At 34.5% G+C, this 18,211-nt stretch overlaps 4 protein-coding genes across 5 annotated transcripts; 1 reads left to right on the top strand and 3 right to left on the bottom strand.

Annotated features, from left to right (window-relative positions):
- Positions 1-559: 559 nt before the first annotated feature.
- LOC121737437 (O-acyltransferase like protein-like) lies at positions 560-7,647 on the top strand. The gene is made up of 11 exons (XM_042129116.1): positions 560-572; positions 3,236-3,378; positions 3,488-3,655; positions 4,596-4,762; positions 4,852-4,930; positions 5,194-5,297; positions 5,735-5,908; positions 6,162-6,312; positions 6,572-6,758; positions 7,157-7,299; positions 7,388-7,647. The coding sequence occupies exons 2-11, from the start codon at positions 3,253-3,255 to the stop codon at positions 7,529-7,531; spliced, it is 1,443 nt and encodes a 480-aa protein (XP_041985050.1). The 5' UTR covers positions 560-572; positions 3,236-3,252; the 3' UTR covers positions 7,532-7,647.
- LOC121737059 lies at positions 6,752-9,608 on the bottom strand. 2 transcript variants are annotated; one of them, XM_042128601.1, is made up of 4 exons: positions 8,569-9,608; positions 8,259-8,486; positions 7,855-8,059; positions 6,752-6,854 (listed from the first exon to the last, which is right to left on the bottom strand). In XM_042128601.1, the coding sequence occupies exons 1-3, from the start codon at positions 9,319-9,321 to the stop codon at positions 7,871-7,873; spliced, it is 1,170 nt and encodes a 389-aa protein (XP_041984535.1). In that variant the 5' UTR covers positions 9,322-9,608; the 3' UTR covers positions 6,752-6,854; positions 7,855-7,870. The 2 variants fall into 2 exon arrangements, with proteins under 2 accessions (XP_041984535.1, XP_041984534.1); XM_042128600.1 differs by lacking the exon at positions 6,752-6,854 and having other exon boundaries at positions 7,776-8,059; positions 8,569-9,607.
- Positions 9,609-10,235: 627 nt separating this feature from the next.
- On the bottom strand, positions 10,236-12,851 carry LOC121737058. Its single transcript, XM_042128599.1, has 4 exons — positions 12,706-12,851; positions 11,149-11,923; positions 10,670-10,900; positions 10,236-10,425 (listed from the first exon to the last, which is right to left on the bottom strand). Exons 2-4 carry the CDS (start codon positions 11,902-11,904, stop codon positions 10,243-10,245), a joined length of 1,170 nt encoding a protein of 389 aa, XP_041984533.1. The 5' UTR covers positions 11,905-11,923; positions 12,706-12,851; the 3' UTR covers positions 10,236-10,242.
- A 3,165-nt stretch (positions 12,852-16,016) lies between these two features.
- Positions 16,017-17,622, bottom strand: LOC121737436. The gene is made up of 3 exons (XM_042129115.1): positions 16,908-17,622; positions 16,568-16,755; positions 16,017-16,219 (listed from the first exon to the last, which is right to left on the bottom strand). The coding sequence occupies exons 1-3, from the start codon at positions 17,620-17,622 to the stop codon at positions 16,046-16,048; spliced, it is 1,077 nt and encodes a 358-aa protein (XP_041985049.1). The 3' UTR covers positions 16,017-16,045.
- Positions 17,623-18,211: the final 589 nt, after the last annotated feature.

Genomic DNA, 18,211 nt, shown 5'->3' with positions numbered 1-18,211 from the left:
GGAAACTTTCCGGGGAGTTTTCATCTCTACTCCTAACTAATGAAAAGACTTACACTCTGTAAACAGACGTTGCAGTTAAATACTTACATTGTTTTGTTTTTATCTCGTAAAACGTCTAATATAATATAAAATGCACAGTTTATAAGTAATATGATACGATATGATGAATAAATGGACCAAATATGAGTGAATCAATATGAAGATTTCCATACGCTTTTTCTTTTACCTGTTACAACTATATTATTTTATTTTGATTTATTTATCTAGGTAGAAAGTTACTCAGTACTCCACATAACGTGTTCAAGTAAAAAACTGTATGTTTGTTTAACAACATTTTATATAAGAACCCCGGCTAGCAGGACCTCAGTGTAAAGTTAGCTAGAGTGGAGAGTAGTAGGAGTTATATTTTTTTATTTTTTTAAAAGGATTTTTTTTAATTTTTGGAAGTTCAAGTTGCTTCTGTGGTAGATTTTGATGAAGCTTTAGATGTGTCGCAAAGATGCGGTTTTTATTTTGTGGGCTAGTTATTTTCTATATTCAAGAGGCTCAAGCTGTAATTTATTATTTGAATGGTAAGATATTTAATGTCTGTATTTTTTTAATCAACTTATAAGATTTTTTTATAAAAGAAAATTGTTAAAGTTACGTCTCGAATATAAGATAAAACAAGAAGAAATGGTAAAATTACAAGCAAACAGGAACTTCACGTACTCTCAATATAGTAACTTGATTCTTAGACGTAAGAGTCTAGACTCTAGGCATTATAAACCTGTTAACATTATTTAATTTTAGTAATGAAGGCAATCGGCCATTGTAACTCATTATCTTAATATTACAAGGTTTATCAAGAAATTGGGATATCTAGAGGTACATATAATACCTAATGGCGGCTCTCGACATATGGCGGCTCTCGACATAGGCGAACGCGTTGGCCAACGCGTCTGCAGACGCGTTGGCCCAATGTGTAGAACGGGCGTTCGCGCGTTGGCCGTAGGTATTTAGACGTTGGCCAACGCGCGAACGCCCGTTCTACACATTGGGCCAACGCGTCTGCAGACGCGTTGGCCAACGCGTTCGCCTATGTCGAGAGCCGCCAATAGGCGAACGCGTTGGCCAACGCGTCTGCAGACGCGTTGGCCCATGTGTAGAACGGGCGTTCGCGCGTTGGCCGTAGGTATTTAGACGTCGGCCAACGCGCGAACGCCCGTTCTACACATTGGGCCAACGCGTCCGCAGACGCGTTGGCCAACGCGTTCGCCTATGTCGAGAGCCGCCATATGGCTTTAGACACTTCTGAAAATATTAGTTGTGCGAAGGCGCCAATTGCTTGTTCCTACTCCTAGGCGTCGTCACCTCATTCACCTCATAATCAATGATACTAATGTTATTAATCCTCCATGCACCACGTGGATCAAAGTTACACCGCGCACCACGTGGGGTTTGTCAAACCCCAAGATTTATCTGGCCAAGGAATGCGTAATTTGTATTTATTTTTTTATTTTATTTGAAATAACTATTATTTGTTTATTTGATTGTAATACAAAACGATACTTAAGTTGAATATCTCCCATTTTTTATATTTTACAGCCAAAAGTGTAAATTTAGTAATCTTTTACCAAGTAAAACATAGACTCTTCTTTGGGTCAGCTCCTACACTTAAAAAGTTTTCTTTTATTTCCCATTCTGCTTTAACTTTTAAAGTTAACTTTATAAAGAATATAATTTTAATAATAATAACTTAAAATAATCAGTGTACACGATGTTCAGGCAAGTTGAAATCAGTACATTTTTCACAATAAAAGTGGCACGGTATGTGTAAGCAAATAGGTACATTATTGTGCTCACAACCGAATTGAGTTTTAAATTTATATTCCTGATACAATTTAAATACTTCTTTATTGATCTTGATAATCTTTTTGGTGGTCCAGGGGCTGTTTTGCCATGAAATTAGTGAAAGCGCTTATGAGAACCTCTCAGTATACATGGATTATATCTTTGCGATTTTTAAATCTTCTTCTATCAAAGTCATACCTAATTTGTACTTAAACCTGTCCAGAAATGCTAATTAAGTCGAAACAAATTCAAATATTACTGAAATATAGTTTTTTTTTTCAAATTCCACAATACTATGACTATGTAACTTTTTGAAGACGTCCTGAACTACGTGGGGTTTGTGGGACCTCAGCTCACTTTGTGCATGTCTGTTCTTTGCATCGGCGACACAAATGCTAAACCACTGCCATCAAACGGTAGGGCAACGTCTTAACTCCAGCTACATAAAGCGTCAATAAAATCACACGAATTTGTAAAAAGTTATGAAAGTTTCTCATCGCACGTCTGGGGTTTGTCAGACCCCACGTGGTGCACGGAGGGTTAATGCGAATGTGTTTCTGTTTGTCTGCCTGACCGTTTGTATGTCTGTCTGTCTGTCTATTAACCCCTTTACGCCCAAACCGCTGAACCGATTTTGCTGGATATGGAGATACTTTGAGTCCCCGGGAAGGACTAGGAAACTTTATCCCGAAAAAAATGGACGGTACCCAAACGATAAACGAGTTTTGGCACAACGGAGTTGCGGGCGTCATCTAGTACTTTAAAGATGTGACCATAAATTTAATATATTCCGCTAGGTACTCGTATATTAACTTTATGGATGTGACAATGTGACCCTTTATTTAATCATCACACAACCTTGACTTGGGTCGCGACAATTTTACAAATCATATTTGTACAGCAAATTCTTCTTAGACAATTTATTATGAATCAATATTATAATATGTCACTTTTGTTGAATATTAGTCAATGATATTCTATGTTACTAACGTAACTAGATTGGAAGTTTACGGTAGCAACGCGTTGCCACTTCGAAGATGCCTGCAGGCATATCTCACATACATAATGACATAACGAATATATGACTTGACATTGTCTTTTGAACAAAAAAGTGGTTACGCATTTCTGAGAATCTTTTGTAAGACATTGCTACTCTAGTATTTTAGAAACTCATTGATATTAGTTAACAATCCTTGTGCCAATAAAGTTTTTTTGCGAGAGTTTGTTTAAACTAAGTAAATATTTTAATTACTTATTTGTCTATCAAAATAGATATTGTTACTAGCACCGACTTACTTTCGTGTGCTTACAATTTCTAGTTAATTTTTTGATAATTTAATAAAATATCTACAAAATAATAATGAACTATGTACTTTTTTGGTGAAAATTATTTTACTTTCAGAAACGGAATATGATCTCATGCCTGCTATATATCATTTAGACAACTATGATAGAGAATTGCAAGATATTGGCCATACGTACTGTATGGTAGATTTTGACCTAGCATATTTTGATCAAACAAGCGATCTCTTCAAAACCGTAATGGTAAATAAGACACACATATATAGTTGGTTCAGTAAGAAGGCATCAATATTTTATAATGTTTACATTTTTACTTTAATGATACTTCTAACTTTTAAAATTGATATTTCAGGAATATTCAGAGCATTATGTATCACATTTTAATCATACACAGCTGAGATACGGTATAGATGTGCTGAAGACTTGTAACAAAACAAATAGTAAAGCGACGGTCTCAAAGCGCACCCTTGAGGGATGCCTAAACGAAACTTTTAAAAGGGAATACAAATTAAGTGTACACGTAAAAGAATTCAACTGCAATAATTATGGTAATAATAATTATTTTGATATTGGAGACGTTTTAACAGCAATAATTTTACTTGGAATCATAGCCGTGAACCTTGCTGGTACAATTTTTGACGCGTTCTGGTCAACAGAAAAAGGTATTTATTTTAAGAATCACCCAAGATATAACATTATTCCTGTATTTGAAATAGTTATATAATAAAATTGAGATTTACATAAATGCTAATGTTTGTAATGTTTGTAAGTAACATATTTTGTACTTAACTACGTAGTTACTTAAGTAAGTCTTCTTTACTTTTCAGATGACCACTTTCTTCTATGTTTTTCACTTCGACGAAACTGGAATAAGCTTACGACACCAATAGGTGGTCCAGATCCTAGGTTGGATATATTTCAAGGTTTGAATAGTGTCAAGTAAGTCAAATTTTGTAATTTTACCTTAATTTTATTGTTACACCTTTGGCTTCTGAAAGTGCCTTCATAAGTCTTCTTCTAGCCTTTTCACTTTCTTCTTTTTTTGAATCATTTTGTTTTTTAACAAATGCTGTAACTTCTATTATCGTTCATCATGCAGTCTCCTTTTTGTGTCTTGTTACTACCACTATGATAATTTTCAGAGTAATAGTGTTAGTTGGCGTAGTAGCTGCTCACTCCATGTGGCCATTTCTACTCTTATTCAAACATGCCCGTGATGTCGAATTGGTAAGGCTTATAACTTTGACAAAAGTTTTTTGGCTGTTTTTGGATTTTTTTTGTGGTTTATCATGGTAAGTACTAATAAAAATCTGCTTATGCCAATCTGAGTTATTGGTGATCCCGATTTTTGTGTCCAACTAGTATGCCTTTTTCGTCTTCTTTAAAAATGTATTATTTAACAAAGGATTAGCTTCAATGCAGAGTGCCGACTGGTAATAACCCCTATTAACTTTTTTCAGAGCTACTACGACCCTCTACAATATTTCCTATTCAATGGCACATTAGCCATTCAAACCTATTTCGTGTTGACCGGACTGCTAATGTCTTACAAAATGCTGCTATATTTGGAAACAGTGGAACCAAACTGGAGAGTCATACTGAAGGGAATATTTTTAAGATGGCTGAGGTGAACCTTTGTTCTCTAGACCTGTGTAATGTGTTAATATGGCGTTTTTGTGTTAGTAATGAAAAATCATAATATTATTATATTTTCAGGCTTACGCCATCTTATGCAGTAGTGTTGGCGGTGATGGCCACATTTGTGAGGTTTATTCGTCACGGTCCTCAGTGGGAGGTAAGGAAGGAAAAAAGAAGTTGACTATAAAATTGTCTGCAACCATAGCTCTATTTTGCTAGATTTTACCTGCGACATACGAGTAAGTGCAATAAAATATCGCTGTACCCGTAGAATTCACCGAGGTAAAGTTAGCCTATGTTTCCCCGTCATTAATTTTATTATGATTTATGCGTAATACATAAATATTAAACATCAAAGTACTAGTATTTTCTATCATTCAGTCTCTTCTTCATAAGTATATTTCTTTTTTTTGTTTTAAGCTCGCAGCAGGCCAAGACGTTGTCGATTGCCGAGCTCGCTGGTGGCTGAACTTACTTTACATCAATAACTACATGTATAACGCGCAGTGTATGCCGCACTCATGGTATATCTTCATCATTTGATATCTCTACTTAAGATGTAACAAAGTATAATATTTTATCTTTCATACTGGTACCTAATAGCTCTTGAAAGTTGATTGTTAATTATTATAAATTTATAAAACCCTCTATAGATTATAACGATAGCCTTGTCAAGGATACTTTAACTGATTGAGTCTAATACTGAGGTCACACTGACGTTAAATCACATTTATTAGTGAGCATTTTTAAATAGAAAAATAGTAATTGCATTGCACCATTTTGTCAAAACGTTTGATGACTGTCAATTCTGCAATGCGACCTCCCCACGTTGGCCCATGTTGGAGTAGTAGCATTGCAATCATCATGTCTATATGAGTCATAGCCCCCCAACATTGAGAGGAGATTTTGTAATAAAACACGTTTTTTTTGTTATCATCTCTAAAATTAAGTACGTTTTCAGGTACATAGCAGCTGATTTCCAACTCTGTTGCATTGGGATGGCTGCAATGATATTGATTCAAAGAATTGGGTTCAGAAACATTATTTTGAGTCTACTTTTCATGGTCGGGATAATAGTGCCTGCTATACAGACGTATCTCTATGATCTTGATGGTCTTCTTATCACTTCTCCAGGGTAAGTCTAGAATAGAAATCTCGAAAGAGACTATGTTTGTTCGTAATGACACACACAATATTTGCCAAACTGTTAAAATGAAATTAGATAAACTATTTTATACTCACAAGTTAACAAAGGGTCCGAAAATTAATATCTATAATCCTGTTACCTAATAGTTTTTAGGTAAAGAATAAAGATGTTAAAAAAATATTCAATTCTATTTGTAATCCTCACCAGTTTTACCTTCTTAAATAATTCTTATATTTTCCAGAGCAACTCGTACTTTCTTTGCAATGGATCCAACTTTTAATGAAACGTACAAAACTGGTCATTCCAATCTGTCCAGCTTTGTGATTGGTATGGCTTTAGGTTACGCTATTTATTACCTACGTGAAAGAGGTTTTGATATTGGAAGCTTTAAAGTAAGTACTAAGTACTATCAGAGAAGTTGACACATAAGCAGATGGCGGACCTACGTATTTTGGTCGCGTTATGTGTATCCCAGCTCCACAGATCATAATTTATAACATTCATTCCGTTAACTGCTTATGAATCAGTTTCTTCATTCTCATTAACTTCTTTAAGTTCTCAAATAACAGCGTTTTCAATTATTTCTGACTCAAAATTAGATTCGGTCTCCACAGCATCTACTACTTACTAATTCACAAATGCTTCTTTCAGAAATACCGTTACGTTTATTGGTTGGTAGCTCCACTGACTTTCATCTATATCCTATCCGGCTATGTTTTCTACAGAGATGCACCTAGAGCTGATTTGTCTGTACGGGTGGTGACTGCTGCGTTGGCTAAACCCCTCTTTGGAGTTATGATTGCTATAATCATTGCTGGACTTGCTTTTAGGATTGAGAGTGAGTATCCTTTGTGTTAGTTGAGTAATGGAACTATTATTATTGTTTCGTCATAACCGTCCATCGGTTTTTAGTCTACCGTCCAGAAGGTTACTTCTAAAATGATAAAATTTTGCATAAATATGCGTAAATATTGCGCGCTATAATGTATTTGTTATGTGCATCAGAATATTATCGTTATGTAATAGGAAAATGAAATAAAAAAACTGCGATAATATTATAATAAGGGAATTTGGCAGATAGAAAAATAAAAATGTAAATAAATAATATGTATGATGATAATATATAAAATACATACTTTTGTGCTTGGCGATCTTCATTATAAGTACCTTAATTTTATTAAATTTTCAATCAATTATATCTAGCTATATCTCATTGGATTTTTTAAAATATTATAGATTTCTACCGATCTATTCTGGAATGGAAAATATGGATTGTACCCGGACGACTGTCGTACTGTATTTACATACTCCATCTTCCATTTATCAGGATATTCGCAGGAACCAAGACTAGTCTAATAGAAGCTACGAAATATAATTTTGTGAGTATTTTTGTAGTATTTTATTTTCTATTGAAGATCTAAAAGAATTAAGTAAGTACCTAAATTATTTTTATTATTTATTTTTTAGTTCGCGTTGATGTTCAGTGTTTTGGCTATTTCTTTTGCGATGGCGATTCCATTATGGTTGTTCATAGAATCTCCTTTCTACGAACTCATCAAGAGGAATCCAAAGAAATCATCCAACGTCAATGATTTTAGGACACACTTGTAGGTATGTTTTATAGCTTTAAATATTATATTGTGTCTATTTAATAAGCAAGATGCACCTTCAGAAATAAAAAATTGCTTTACATTACACATTTTATTTTCAACCAAAATCGTTAAAGTTTTAAGGGGTATTAGGGTGGCCATACACGGGACAATTATCGTAACGATTTATCTCCTCGATGTTAAATCGAACGACAAATTGTACGTGTGTAGCAATATCGCAAACGATTTTACGTTCAAAAGATCGATTGGACGATTTTCTTGACGATCGATCGAAACGACAAATTGTCCCGTGTGGCACCTTGGGCGTAAACAAGTTACACTTACTCGTTAAAACATGTATCTACGTCAGTGTTCCCTCTTGAATAAAATATTCAAGAATTCCATTCAATCTTTTTTTATAAACCTTACTGGGTGTAACCAAACCAAACTTGCTTAGATCCAAATCTTCGTCTAATTTCGGAGCCTCCTCAGCGTCTACAGTAACTATTAGCAGAGAACAGAAACCTAATACTAAATTTATTGGCAGCATCTGAAACCAGAGCATGTACATATTGTAAAAAAAATATTAGTTTAATTCTAAGTTTGACGTGGTCTACTCTATATCTGTTTCAAATTACATGAAAATTGGTCTAGTAGTTCGTGAGATTAGCGCGTTTAAACGAACAAACTAACAAAAAAACTCACTGCTGTTTTATGATATTAGCATAGAAAATTGTAAATATACGAACCCTTTGAATTTCCTTATCGAAATCTTCTCTACTGAATGTTTTTGCGTTGTCTATTTTGAACTTCGATAAAGCCGATGCTAACTCTGAATAGTATTTTTCCAATGATTTGTGGTACCATTTATCTAAGAAATCCTTATCAGCTCCATTTAACAGAAAATACAATAGGTCGAAAACGGGAGTCCCAAAGGTGATGGTTTGAAAATCAAGTATTGCGATTTCAAGTTCAGTCTGTAATGAAAAAGGTTATGTTTTTTAAACAACATTAGAGGCAAAAACTTGTTGTTTTTATTTTATAAAAAATAACACTTACACCATTATTTCTGTACAATAAATTACTTCCTCGATAATCAGCGTGAACGAGTACTGCTTTATCCGTTGAACTGATAACTCTATTCAAATCCTCTCTATGAACCACACTTTTGACTAGCTTCGTTACAAGGTCTTTCTTATTATCTTCTGTCGTTTCTATAACAGTTGCAGATATGCCACTCAAAAACTTTTTGAATGCATCACTCTCTTTCGCTCGTAATACTTCTCTTGTAGCTTCAAACTCTTCTGGATAGTGAGTAGCCAAAGCCATAGATAAAGCATGAAACTTAGCTAATTCTTTAACACCTTGTAGAGCAAATTCACCACTCATAGGCTTAAATCTATCAGTGACTTGATAACCATTCGCTAGCATATTTTCTAATACAAGTATCTCTTTCAAATACTCATCATTTGATCCGTAGAATTTAGGGGTCTTCAGTCTGTCGCCTTCTGGAATCTTGTATTCATCTTCTATGTTCCGATACATCTGCAGTAATTTTGTATAAAAATACGTTTCTATTTTAAACACTTGCACTGGGCTATCATCACGCATTTTTTCGCCAATTGTTGCAACTTTTGCGAATAGATTCAAATTTTCTTTGTTTTCTGCTGATATTGTAGCAGTGAAAAGAGCACTTGTATAATTACTTCCATCGTTTTCAATAGAATTATACGTTATATAGCCATCCTTAAAACATTGTTCATTAGCAATTTTTACTAACAAATTACGTAAAAGAATTACGTGCTCAGACATGTTACTGAAAGTCCAGAACTACTATCAATGCCTTTTTGTCTAATCATATTATTGACATACAGGTTCCGTATCTCTTATCTGCATGCAATATTAGATAACATTATGATAATTTAACAGGTAGTTTGTTATCGTCAAACGTATTATTATTGTCCATGAATGAGTTTATAGTTTAAAATCAGTATCTAGATAGATGCATTAATATTTACGAAACCACGGGCTAATCACTATATTATTATGGCTCGAATGAAAGTCTTAATTTTTACAACAAACAACTCGATATCTGCCAGAGCTCTAAAAACTTATTTTATTTTTCCGAGAGTTTTGATACTTCTTTACTATAGAATATATTATTTAACTGTTACCTTTTGTTTATTCTAATATAATATTTGCCTAGTCGCTATTTTTCATATAGGAGAATAAAAAAAATAGGCATAAATATTATTTATTGGTACATCCCTTTTAAAAATAAATCCCTTATTATAACATTACGAACTAGTATTGGCACATCTTTAAATTAATAACAATATTACTTTTAATACAGTTTACAAAGGTAATCACGTCTTATAAATAAATATTCTACGTGTTTTATTAAACTTGTAAACCCGTTAACAAAAACAATGTTGTTCACTATACAAAAAGTACTTTTTTTACAAAGTTTTTACAATATCAATAATAATAGCTGCGTCACTTTCAAGGTTTTCAGTGTCTAATGGCGTTATAATAATATGCAGTTGCTACATGATTGCAATTATTAGATCACTGTGACCCATGGTCATGTTAATTGAGTGTAGGTAGTTGTTCTGTAGAAAACAATTGGTAAACTAGCAATAATTATTTATCTTCAAATCCTCTTCTTGTTCTTCCAATCATTTTCTGTAATTCTTCTTCTATTTCTGTTAAAATCTTCTTCTTTAAATGTCTTTAAAGGATACCCATCTTGACGAAATCGTCTACTATATCGTTTATTCTCTCTATGTACATTTCGTTGGGCTTTATATCGAAAGCGCTCAACGTTAGATCCTTATTCGCTTTCGGCGCTTTATCTACTTCGATTGTTATTATAAACAGTGTGAATATACTGATTAGAAGTCCAAATGGTAGAAACTGAAAGGAATTGAGTATTAATTAGTTGAATTATTTACGACTTCTAATATGTACTGTTATTTTTAACGTTTTTTCTACCTACATATTAATATAGTACTACTAGTTATTTAGATTAACTAACTACTAGACTATAACAATAATTAGAAAACTTTAGTAAGATCTTTTGTATTTTTTTTAATTCGTAATATTGATTTCACTCCATAATTCAGATCCATTTAAAAATTTCATGGTTAGTAATATTTACCTTCTTATATTCAAAATCGAAGTCTTCTCTTGGGTATACATCTTCTGAGTCTACATTCAATCTTCGAAGGGCGTCACAAAGTTCTTTATAGTAGAGTTCTACAGAAGACGTTAAGTGTTGATCTCTGAATTTTTTGTCGGATCCAGTGAAGATGAAATACATAAAGTCTAAGCAGGGACTCCCTTGTCGACACGTTTGATAGTCCAACGGCACGACTGTGACAGTGCCATCCTGAAAACAATGTTCAGAGAACCACATTGAAGTAATTAAAATGTATAACCCGGTTACAATATCTTGAGCTAGTATGTCTTAACTTATTTATTTTTATGTTACGTTTTTATATTACGTCATCAAATCGAGTTCCAAGATATTTTTAGCAGGCTGTAGAGAAATTCGAATTTGATTTAAAACTTTAACTGAACCAATAAAATAGCAATTTAGCATTATGACGTTCATTATCGTTTTATGTCATAACTTACATTATTGAACTTATGCATCAAGTTATTTGGACGATAATCTCCATGCACCAACATGGGACATTTTACAGATTTAAAGTAGTCGTTAAAGTCTGCAGCACTCATTTTTTCTTCTATAAACTGCGACATGCGCTCCTTATTCTCATCTTTCACAGCACTCAATGCGTTACCTATAACATTCTTCATCATCCCTTGCATTTGTTCTAAATCGTACTCCAGTTTTAGTACTTCTTTTGCTCTTTCAAATTCTTCTGGATTGTGAACTGACAACGCCACAGACAGAGCGTGGAAGATTGCCAACTGCTTCAAACTTTTGGAAGCATACTCCCAATCGATCGACTTGAACCTATCGAACGCTTCGAATCCTCTCTTTTTCAAGTCGTCCAAAACCAGTGTCTCATTCATATATTCGTCGCTGGCTCCGTAGAATGTGATAGTGGCTAGTCTATGTTCTGTTGGAACATTATACTTGTCCTCCAACTCCTTATATTTCTTTAGCAGTTGCGTGTAACAGTATATTTCCGATATAAACATGTTTCCTTTAGTGACTGCTCTCATCTCCTCTCCTACTGCTGCCACTTTGGCAAAGACGTTGATATCATCTTTGTCTGCAGCTGATATTGTGGCTTCAAACAGCTCGCTGGTGTAGTTCGCTCCTTCGCTGGATATAGGCTTGATGTTAGTGTTGACTGGCTCATAATTTAATTCCTTAGCAATGCCCGAAAGGACGTTTTGTAGAATTGATTCGGGATCTGCCATGTTCTTGTTTATTTCATATCTGAAACAAGTATAACATTAAGAATGAAAGAATATCCACAGCAAAATTGAGATTTTATTGAACGATGTGCACGTCATTTATCTTTTTATGATGTTGACATTTTAATTAATTTCAGAAATCCCGCGTAGGCGCACAATATAAAAAGGAAATAAATTAAACAAGTTACAAATACCATTTGAATCAAATTCCGTTAAAATCTATTTAAAATATAATTTAAATATAAAATCTATTTAAAAATTAACATCGATATCATATATGAAAGTTTTTATATGTCCGCATGTCCGAATTGTTTAGTATCTTGTCGTCTTTATTATCAGTCTCTCATTCTTGAGATAAAAGGCCATATTTTTATTTAGGTCAAAAAATTTAAAACATTAAAAATATTATACTTACTTACTAAAAATATTTTTAATAAACTCGGTTAATACGTGGGAGAGCCATGCTTCGGCACGAATGGGCCGGCTCGACCGGATAAATACCACGTTCTCACAGAAAACCGGCGTGAAACAGCGCTTGCGCTGTGTTTCGCCGGGTGAGTGAGTTTACCGGAGGCCCAATCCCCTACCCTATTCCCTTTCCTACCCTCCCCTATTCCCTTCCCTTCCCTACCCTCCCCTATTACCCTATTCCCTCTTAAAAGGCCGGCAATGCACATGCAGCTCTTCTGATGCTGCGAGTGTCCATGGGCGACAGAAGTTGCTTTCCATCAGGTTTGCCCCTTATTTCATAAAAAAAAAAAATAAGAATAAAGACAACTTAATTCTAAAACTCGAATCACTTACAATAATTATTATTGTTGATCACAATTAGCGCAATTTGATGAAAGCACGAATCACATACTATGTGATAATATCACAGAATATTATACAAATACAACTGGTCAAGCGTTACTGGTAAGTGGCGGCTGATAGATTACTGACTGGTGACTGGCATCAGTCATGATTCATTGTGAAGAACACAAAACTACGATCATACATTATCTGCTTCCGGGTCTTAAATTATACGTAGGGTCCGCAAAACATTTATTATGTCAGTATAATCACAGATTACTAAAGTCACTTTGTATAATATCTTAATGTTATGTTTTATACTAGAAAACCTTGTGTATTTTGTGTTCATCGTCAACGGTTTCAGGCATCTCAAAAAATTATTGTGGGTTTTGATGGGATAAAATCGCTTTAGTTGCTTCTTTTGTTTTAAATTTATTTTGATATTTGTGATATTTTTTCTTTCACATTAATTATAATATTTAAATTATGAGCAAAGCTACTTCCAGCTACTTTTTATGGCTGACAAAATATTTTTGCTCGTGCTAACCAAACGGCAAAAATGAGGGGCGGAATTTACTATCCATCACCCAAATTTGAGAATTTTACCTTTTAAACTACTTGGTACTTCAGGTTGGATAGTGGAAATGTTTAACTAAAATTTAAGTATTTCACTTTAATATCCCCCCACTAGCTCTTACCTATAATATACTCTGTCTACGCTCTTACCTATATGGATTTCTGTATGTAAAGGGCGGCGAAAATTATCAGGTAGATCTTAAGCGGGGAGTGGAGCACTATGGGGTTTTAGTAAGTAGATCCTGCGTTTAAGCAGTTCCACATCCACATTCATATTTTAAATGCGAAAGTCTGTCTAAATATCTGTTACCTCTTGACGCCTTAACCGCAGAACGGATTGTTTGGTATTGACTTTGAGTCCCGGGAAAGGACATAGGATACATTTCACCTTAGAAAAATGTACAGATCCTACGCGATAAACGACTTTTAGCGCAAGAGAGTAATTGTGGGAGTCATTTGGTAATGGTATTGTAATAATATGATCTCGACCGATGTCCTCAATCCGCTAGGTATGCGTAAAGCATTTCCCCATGTAAATGATCCAAACCAAATATCTGCCTTTATGAAATCAAAATATTATTTAAATATTTTAGGAAGTAGTCCCACTCTTATGTTAGCGTCTGTTTGCTTGCACACATTACTTGTGGCCGTGGCTTTATTTACATAAACTAAACAAATTATATCACCATTTACCAATGAATTGCATTCTGTCACTAAGTTCACCTTCTCAAATTCACCCTATTCAAATGTTATAAGTAGGAAATCAATATCCTTATCCTCTTCTATTTTTTCACGTTAAATTATACTTGAAGAAATTTAAGAGGATTAAAAGGGCATTTTCGTGAATATAGAAAATTTTAACAAAAACTTCTAGCTTCCACATTCTGCTAATCTTATTTCCATGTCATTATTTATTACATACAAAAGAGTCAGGAATTTAAATTATTCTATACGCAAATGTTGCTGTATCATCTTTTATTCTCATCACATCTCATATGTCACCATAATAGATTTATAATTCTAGATCTCAATTGACCTTGAAAGCTAACTCACAACACAAACATGATTGTACTACCATAGAAATTGATTCATAAGTAGATGACGGACCTACGACATTTGGTAGTGTTACGGCAAACGGAACCCATCCAACATCACAGCTAACATTGAATTGACATAACCCAACCAAATGACGTAGGCCTGCCGTCTGCCTATGAATCAACTTCTCTGATAGTACAATCGTTATGAAGGATAATTACTAGAGTAACGAAATGTATTGGCGTGAGACAGATATATTTTTTGCTCCATGTAATGGATATGACTTAGGAAGCTGTCGCTGTGTTTATTTATATAATCAGTGGTAATAATGACCGCAAAATATACGGTTACTAAGATAAACAGTGATGTATTTTTGCTTAAACCAATCTAATCAAAGACTAAAGAGATATACATTATTATTAATAAAAAAATGAGTAGATATTATGTGCATAATAACAATGAAAGTATCAATATTATGTGATATTCACATCCTGGATCCGGAAAACAAAACCCTTCTAAAGATAAAACTATCTTGTAGATTATAACGACTGTGCTACAATATTGACTAAGTAGAACTTTAAATAAATCTATAAGATATTTAACAGGGAAGCTTTATACGGGCTGTAACATAAGTAAGTGATAAATCGTTAGTGTGTATTTTTTTTTCTGAAATAAGGGGGCAAACGAGCAAACGGGTCACCTGATGGAAAGCAACTTCCGTCGCCCATGGACACTCGCAGCATCAGAAGAGCTGCAAGTGCGTTGCCGGCCTTTTAAGAGGGAATAGGGTAATAGGGGAGGGTAGGGAAGGGAAGGGAATAGTTGAGGGTAGGGAAGGGAATAGGGTAGGGGTTAGGGGATTGGGCCTCCGGTAAACTCACTCACTCGGCGAAACACAGCGCAAGCGCTGTTTCACGCCGGTTTTCTGTGAGAACGTGGTATTTATCCGGTCGAGCCGGCCCATTTGTGCCGAAGCATGGCTCTCCCACGTATAGATAGTGTATACGTATCTCTTATATTATAGGGTTCAATGTGAAAGTAGCAGCACTGAAAGAGCAATTTTTGTGATTTGTATGACACACCCTGAAATATTATCACTTATTTTTGTTATAAGTACCCTGTATTTTAAGTTTCTAAGTATGGTGAGTTTCTATCTTTAATGGTCATGAAATCTTCTATTCTATCTTCAAACTTCATATGACGGTCATATGACTCCCATTTCTATAAAATCCTCCACTATGCAGTTCAGTCTCTCCTTTTATAGCGTGTTTTGTTTTATTTAATTTACTACCGAATCTTCATAATATCTTACATCGGTTGAATGTTATTATAGTGAGTTTCTACAGGGTGTAACAAAAATAAGTGATAATACTTTAGGGTGTGTACGTGTTCATGTAGAGACTTCACTGTGAAAGTATCAGCTCTGAAAGACAAAAAAAATTTTCACTTTTGTATGGGCAAGGGCCCGAGCGGCACAAGTTTCTCCATACATAAGTGAAAAAAAATTTGGTCTTTCAGCGCTGCTACTTTCACAGTGAACTCTCTACAAGGAATACGCACACACCCTAAAGTATTATCACTTATTTTTGTTACATCCTGTATATTCAATGATCATGAAATCTTCCATTCTATCTTCAAACCCCATTTCGATAAAGTCCTTCACTATGCAGTTCAGTCTCTCCTTGTATAGCGTGTTTTGTTTTATTTGAAATCTTCTATTCTGTCTTCAAAACCCTTGTGGTCATATGACTCCCATTTCTATAAAGTCCTCCACTATGTCGTTGAGTCTCTCCTTATATAGTGTGTTTGGTTCTATGTTTACATCGGACAGTTTTTGAGGCTTTGGTGCTTTTTCTGGCTCTACAGTCACCACCGGTAGAATAAACACTCCCACTATTAGACCATACGGAAGAAGCTGAAAAGTACATACTAATATTATAAATACGAAAGTGCGTCTGTCTGTCACATCGCGCGGTACACCGTACAATATTCGGTTAGGTTGAATTCTCAATTTCGACTCTAGTACTCTACTAGAGTCGAAATTGAGAGATACCTTCATAAATGTAGAGACCTCTTAATAAATGTAAGAAGATGTTGGAAAAGGCATCTAAGATATAAAAAGAAATGGCTTTTTGTCTAGATGGTTAGATGGGGATGTTGTTGAGAGAGTTGAGAAGTTGTAGTGTAAATTGAAGGCATAGTATTAAGTACCTATTTACCTTCTGATATTCGTAATCAAAACCCTCCCTTCACTTCACTTCACTTCGTTAGGGTCTACGCCCAGTCTTTGCAAGCCGTTACAAAGTTCTTCATAGTAAAGTTCTATTGAGCTCTTAAAGTGTCGAGCCCTGAATTTTTTGTCGGAGCCCGAAAATATGAAGAACAACAAATCTGTTATAGGATTACCATGGCGGGCAGCCTGATAGTCCACAGGGGAAACTTTGTAGTCCCCTTCCCAAAAATAATAATAGCTTAAATACTTATGAAGTTATTAGTTATGACTTATGAGTCTATATTATATGTTTCGAGTAATGCATTTTTGTATAATTAAGACTTACTTACATCATGAATTTTATACATTATATTGCTGGTACGTTAATCACCGTGTACTAACACCAAACGCTTTACAGGTTTCAAAAACTCTTCGAAATCGTTTAAATCTACTCTCGCCTGGGTAAATGCAGCTAGCCGTGCCTTATTTTCTGGCTTAACTATTTTTAGAGCATTATCTAGTATGCCTTTTATCATACCCGCCAAGTCTTTAAAATTGTACACCGAGGATAGCATCGTTTTCGTCCTTTCGAACTTTTTAGGATCGTATTTAAATAATGCTATTGAAAGAGCTTGAAATATCGCCAGCTGCTTTATACATTCTGAAGCGTACTCACAGTTGATTGCCTTAAACCTATCGTATGTTTCATATCCTTTTAGCGTCAAGTTTTCTAAAACTAGCGTCTCCTTCATGTACTCGTCGTTCGCTCCGTAAAAAGTAGGTGTGTTCAGTCTATGTTGTTCTGGAACATTATATCTTGCTTCCAAATCCTTAAATTTCTTTAATAGCTCTGCATAAACGTATATCTCTGCTGCGTATACGTTACCTGTCTTCATCGCTCTGATTTCTTTACTCATGGACGCTACTTTTGCAAATACGTTGAGATCATCTTTGCCTACAGCTGATATTGTGGCTTCGAACAGCTCGCTGGTGTAGTTCGCTCCTTCGCTGGATATAACCTTGACTGTAGTCTCGGCTGGCTCATATTTTAATTTTCTAGCAATATTCGAAAGTAACTCGAGCAGGATTACTTTGAAATCTGCCATCTTGTGTTTTGTTTCTGGAATCAATGGATTTATAAAATGTATTTGAACGTATAGTAAAAATTTAACTAGTTTAATACTAAATAAACTGCGAATGTTTCCTACAGCGTTAATACTCTTGTTGTTGATTGTCATTGTGTGATCAAATGTTTGATTAGTCCTAATTCGTCGCATACCGATCTAAACTACTATCAAGGTTAAATTAATTTGTACATTAATAGTTTCATAGTACCTATTATAGCACAAAAATATTGTGTCATGTTGATATTTACTGGACATTCAATAATTAGTATATAATCATATTAATTTACTTATTATTTTATAAAAATACAAGTTCTTTGGAGGAATAAAAAAGTAAAATAGATATTATGTAACATAGACCAGTAGCAGACATTGGTTTCAAGCTACGAATAATAAAAACTAGTTTCAAGTTTGCATGTTTGAAGTGATATAATAACAAGACTAATCGAAGGTGACAACGGAATATCAATGAACTACAGTAGAGGAGGGGAGGGTGCTATTTTTGTAGTCACTCGAGCGTCATGGAGACCTAGTAGGTTTTGTACATTAGGTAAAGCTGATAAAAAATAAT

This window comes from Aricia agestis, chromosome 20 (assembly GCF_905147365.1).
Source record: "Aricia agestis chromosome 20, ilAriAges1.1, whole genome shotgun sequence".
NCBI lineage: Eukaryota > Metazoa > Arthropoda > Insecta > Lepidoptera > Lycaenidae > Aricia > Aricia agestis.
This window is presented reverse-complemented; position numbering and strand designations above follow the sequence as displayed.

Excerpts from the sequence above, each read along its gene's own strand:
- LOC121737436 (XM_042129115.1), bottom strand. The coding sequence starts at position 17,622 with ATGGCAGATTTCAAAGTAATCCTGCTCGAGTTACTTTCGAATATTGCT. Across the intron at positions 16,756-16,907 it reads GCGTTTGGTGTTAGTACACG|GGGACTACAAAGTTTCCCCT; the intron begins GTGATTAACGTA and ends ATTTTTGGGAAG. Across the intron at positions 16,220-16,567 it reads TGGGCGTAGACCCTAACGAA|CTTCTTCCGTATGGTCTAAT; the intron begins GTGAAGTGAAGT and ends TGTACTTTTCAG.
- LOC121737059 (XM_042128601.1), bottom strand. The coding sequence starts at position 9,321 with ATGTCTGAGCACGTAATTCTTTTACGTAATTTGTTAGTAAAAATTGCT. Across the intron at positions 8,487-8,568 it reads TATTGTACAGAAATAATGGT|ACTGAACTTGAAATCGCAAT; the intron begins GTAAGTGTTATT and ends TTTTCATTACAG. Across the intron at positions 8,060-8,258 it reads TCGATAAGGAAATTCAAAGG|ATGCTGCCAATAAATTTAGT; the intron begins GTTCGTATATTT and ends CTCTGGTTTCAG.
- LOC121737437 (XM_042129116.1), top strand. The coding sequence starts at position 3,253 with ATGCCTGCTATATATCATTTAGACAACTATGATAGAGAATTGCAAGAT. Across the intron at positions 4,931-5,193 it reads GTCACGGTCCTCAGTGGGAG|CTCGCAGCAGGCCAAGACGT; the intron begins GTAAGGAAGGAA and ends TTTTGTTTTAAG. Across the intron at positions 6,759-7,156 it reads ACTTGCTTTTAGGATTGAGA|ATTTCTACCGATCTATTCTG; the intron begins GTGAGTATCCTT and ends AAAATATTATAG.
- LOC121737058 (XM_042128599.1), bottom strand. The coding sequence starts at position 11,904 with ATGGCAGATCCCGAATCAATTCTACAAAACGTCCTTTCGGGCATTGCT. Across the intron at positions 10,901-11,148 it reads TGATGCATAAGTTCAATAAT|GATGGCACTGTCACAGTCGT; the intron begins GTAAGTTATGAC and ends CATTGTTTTCAG. Across the intron at positions 10,426-10,669 it reads TCGATTTTGAATATAAGAAG|TTTCTACCATTTGGACTTCT; the intron begins GTAAATATTACT and ends AATTCCTTTCAG.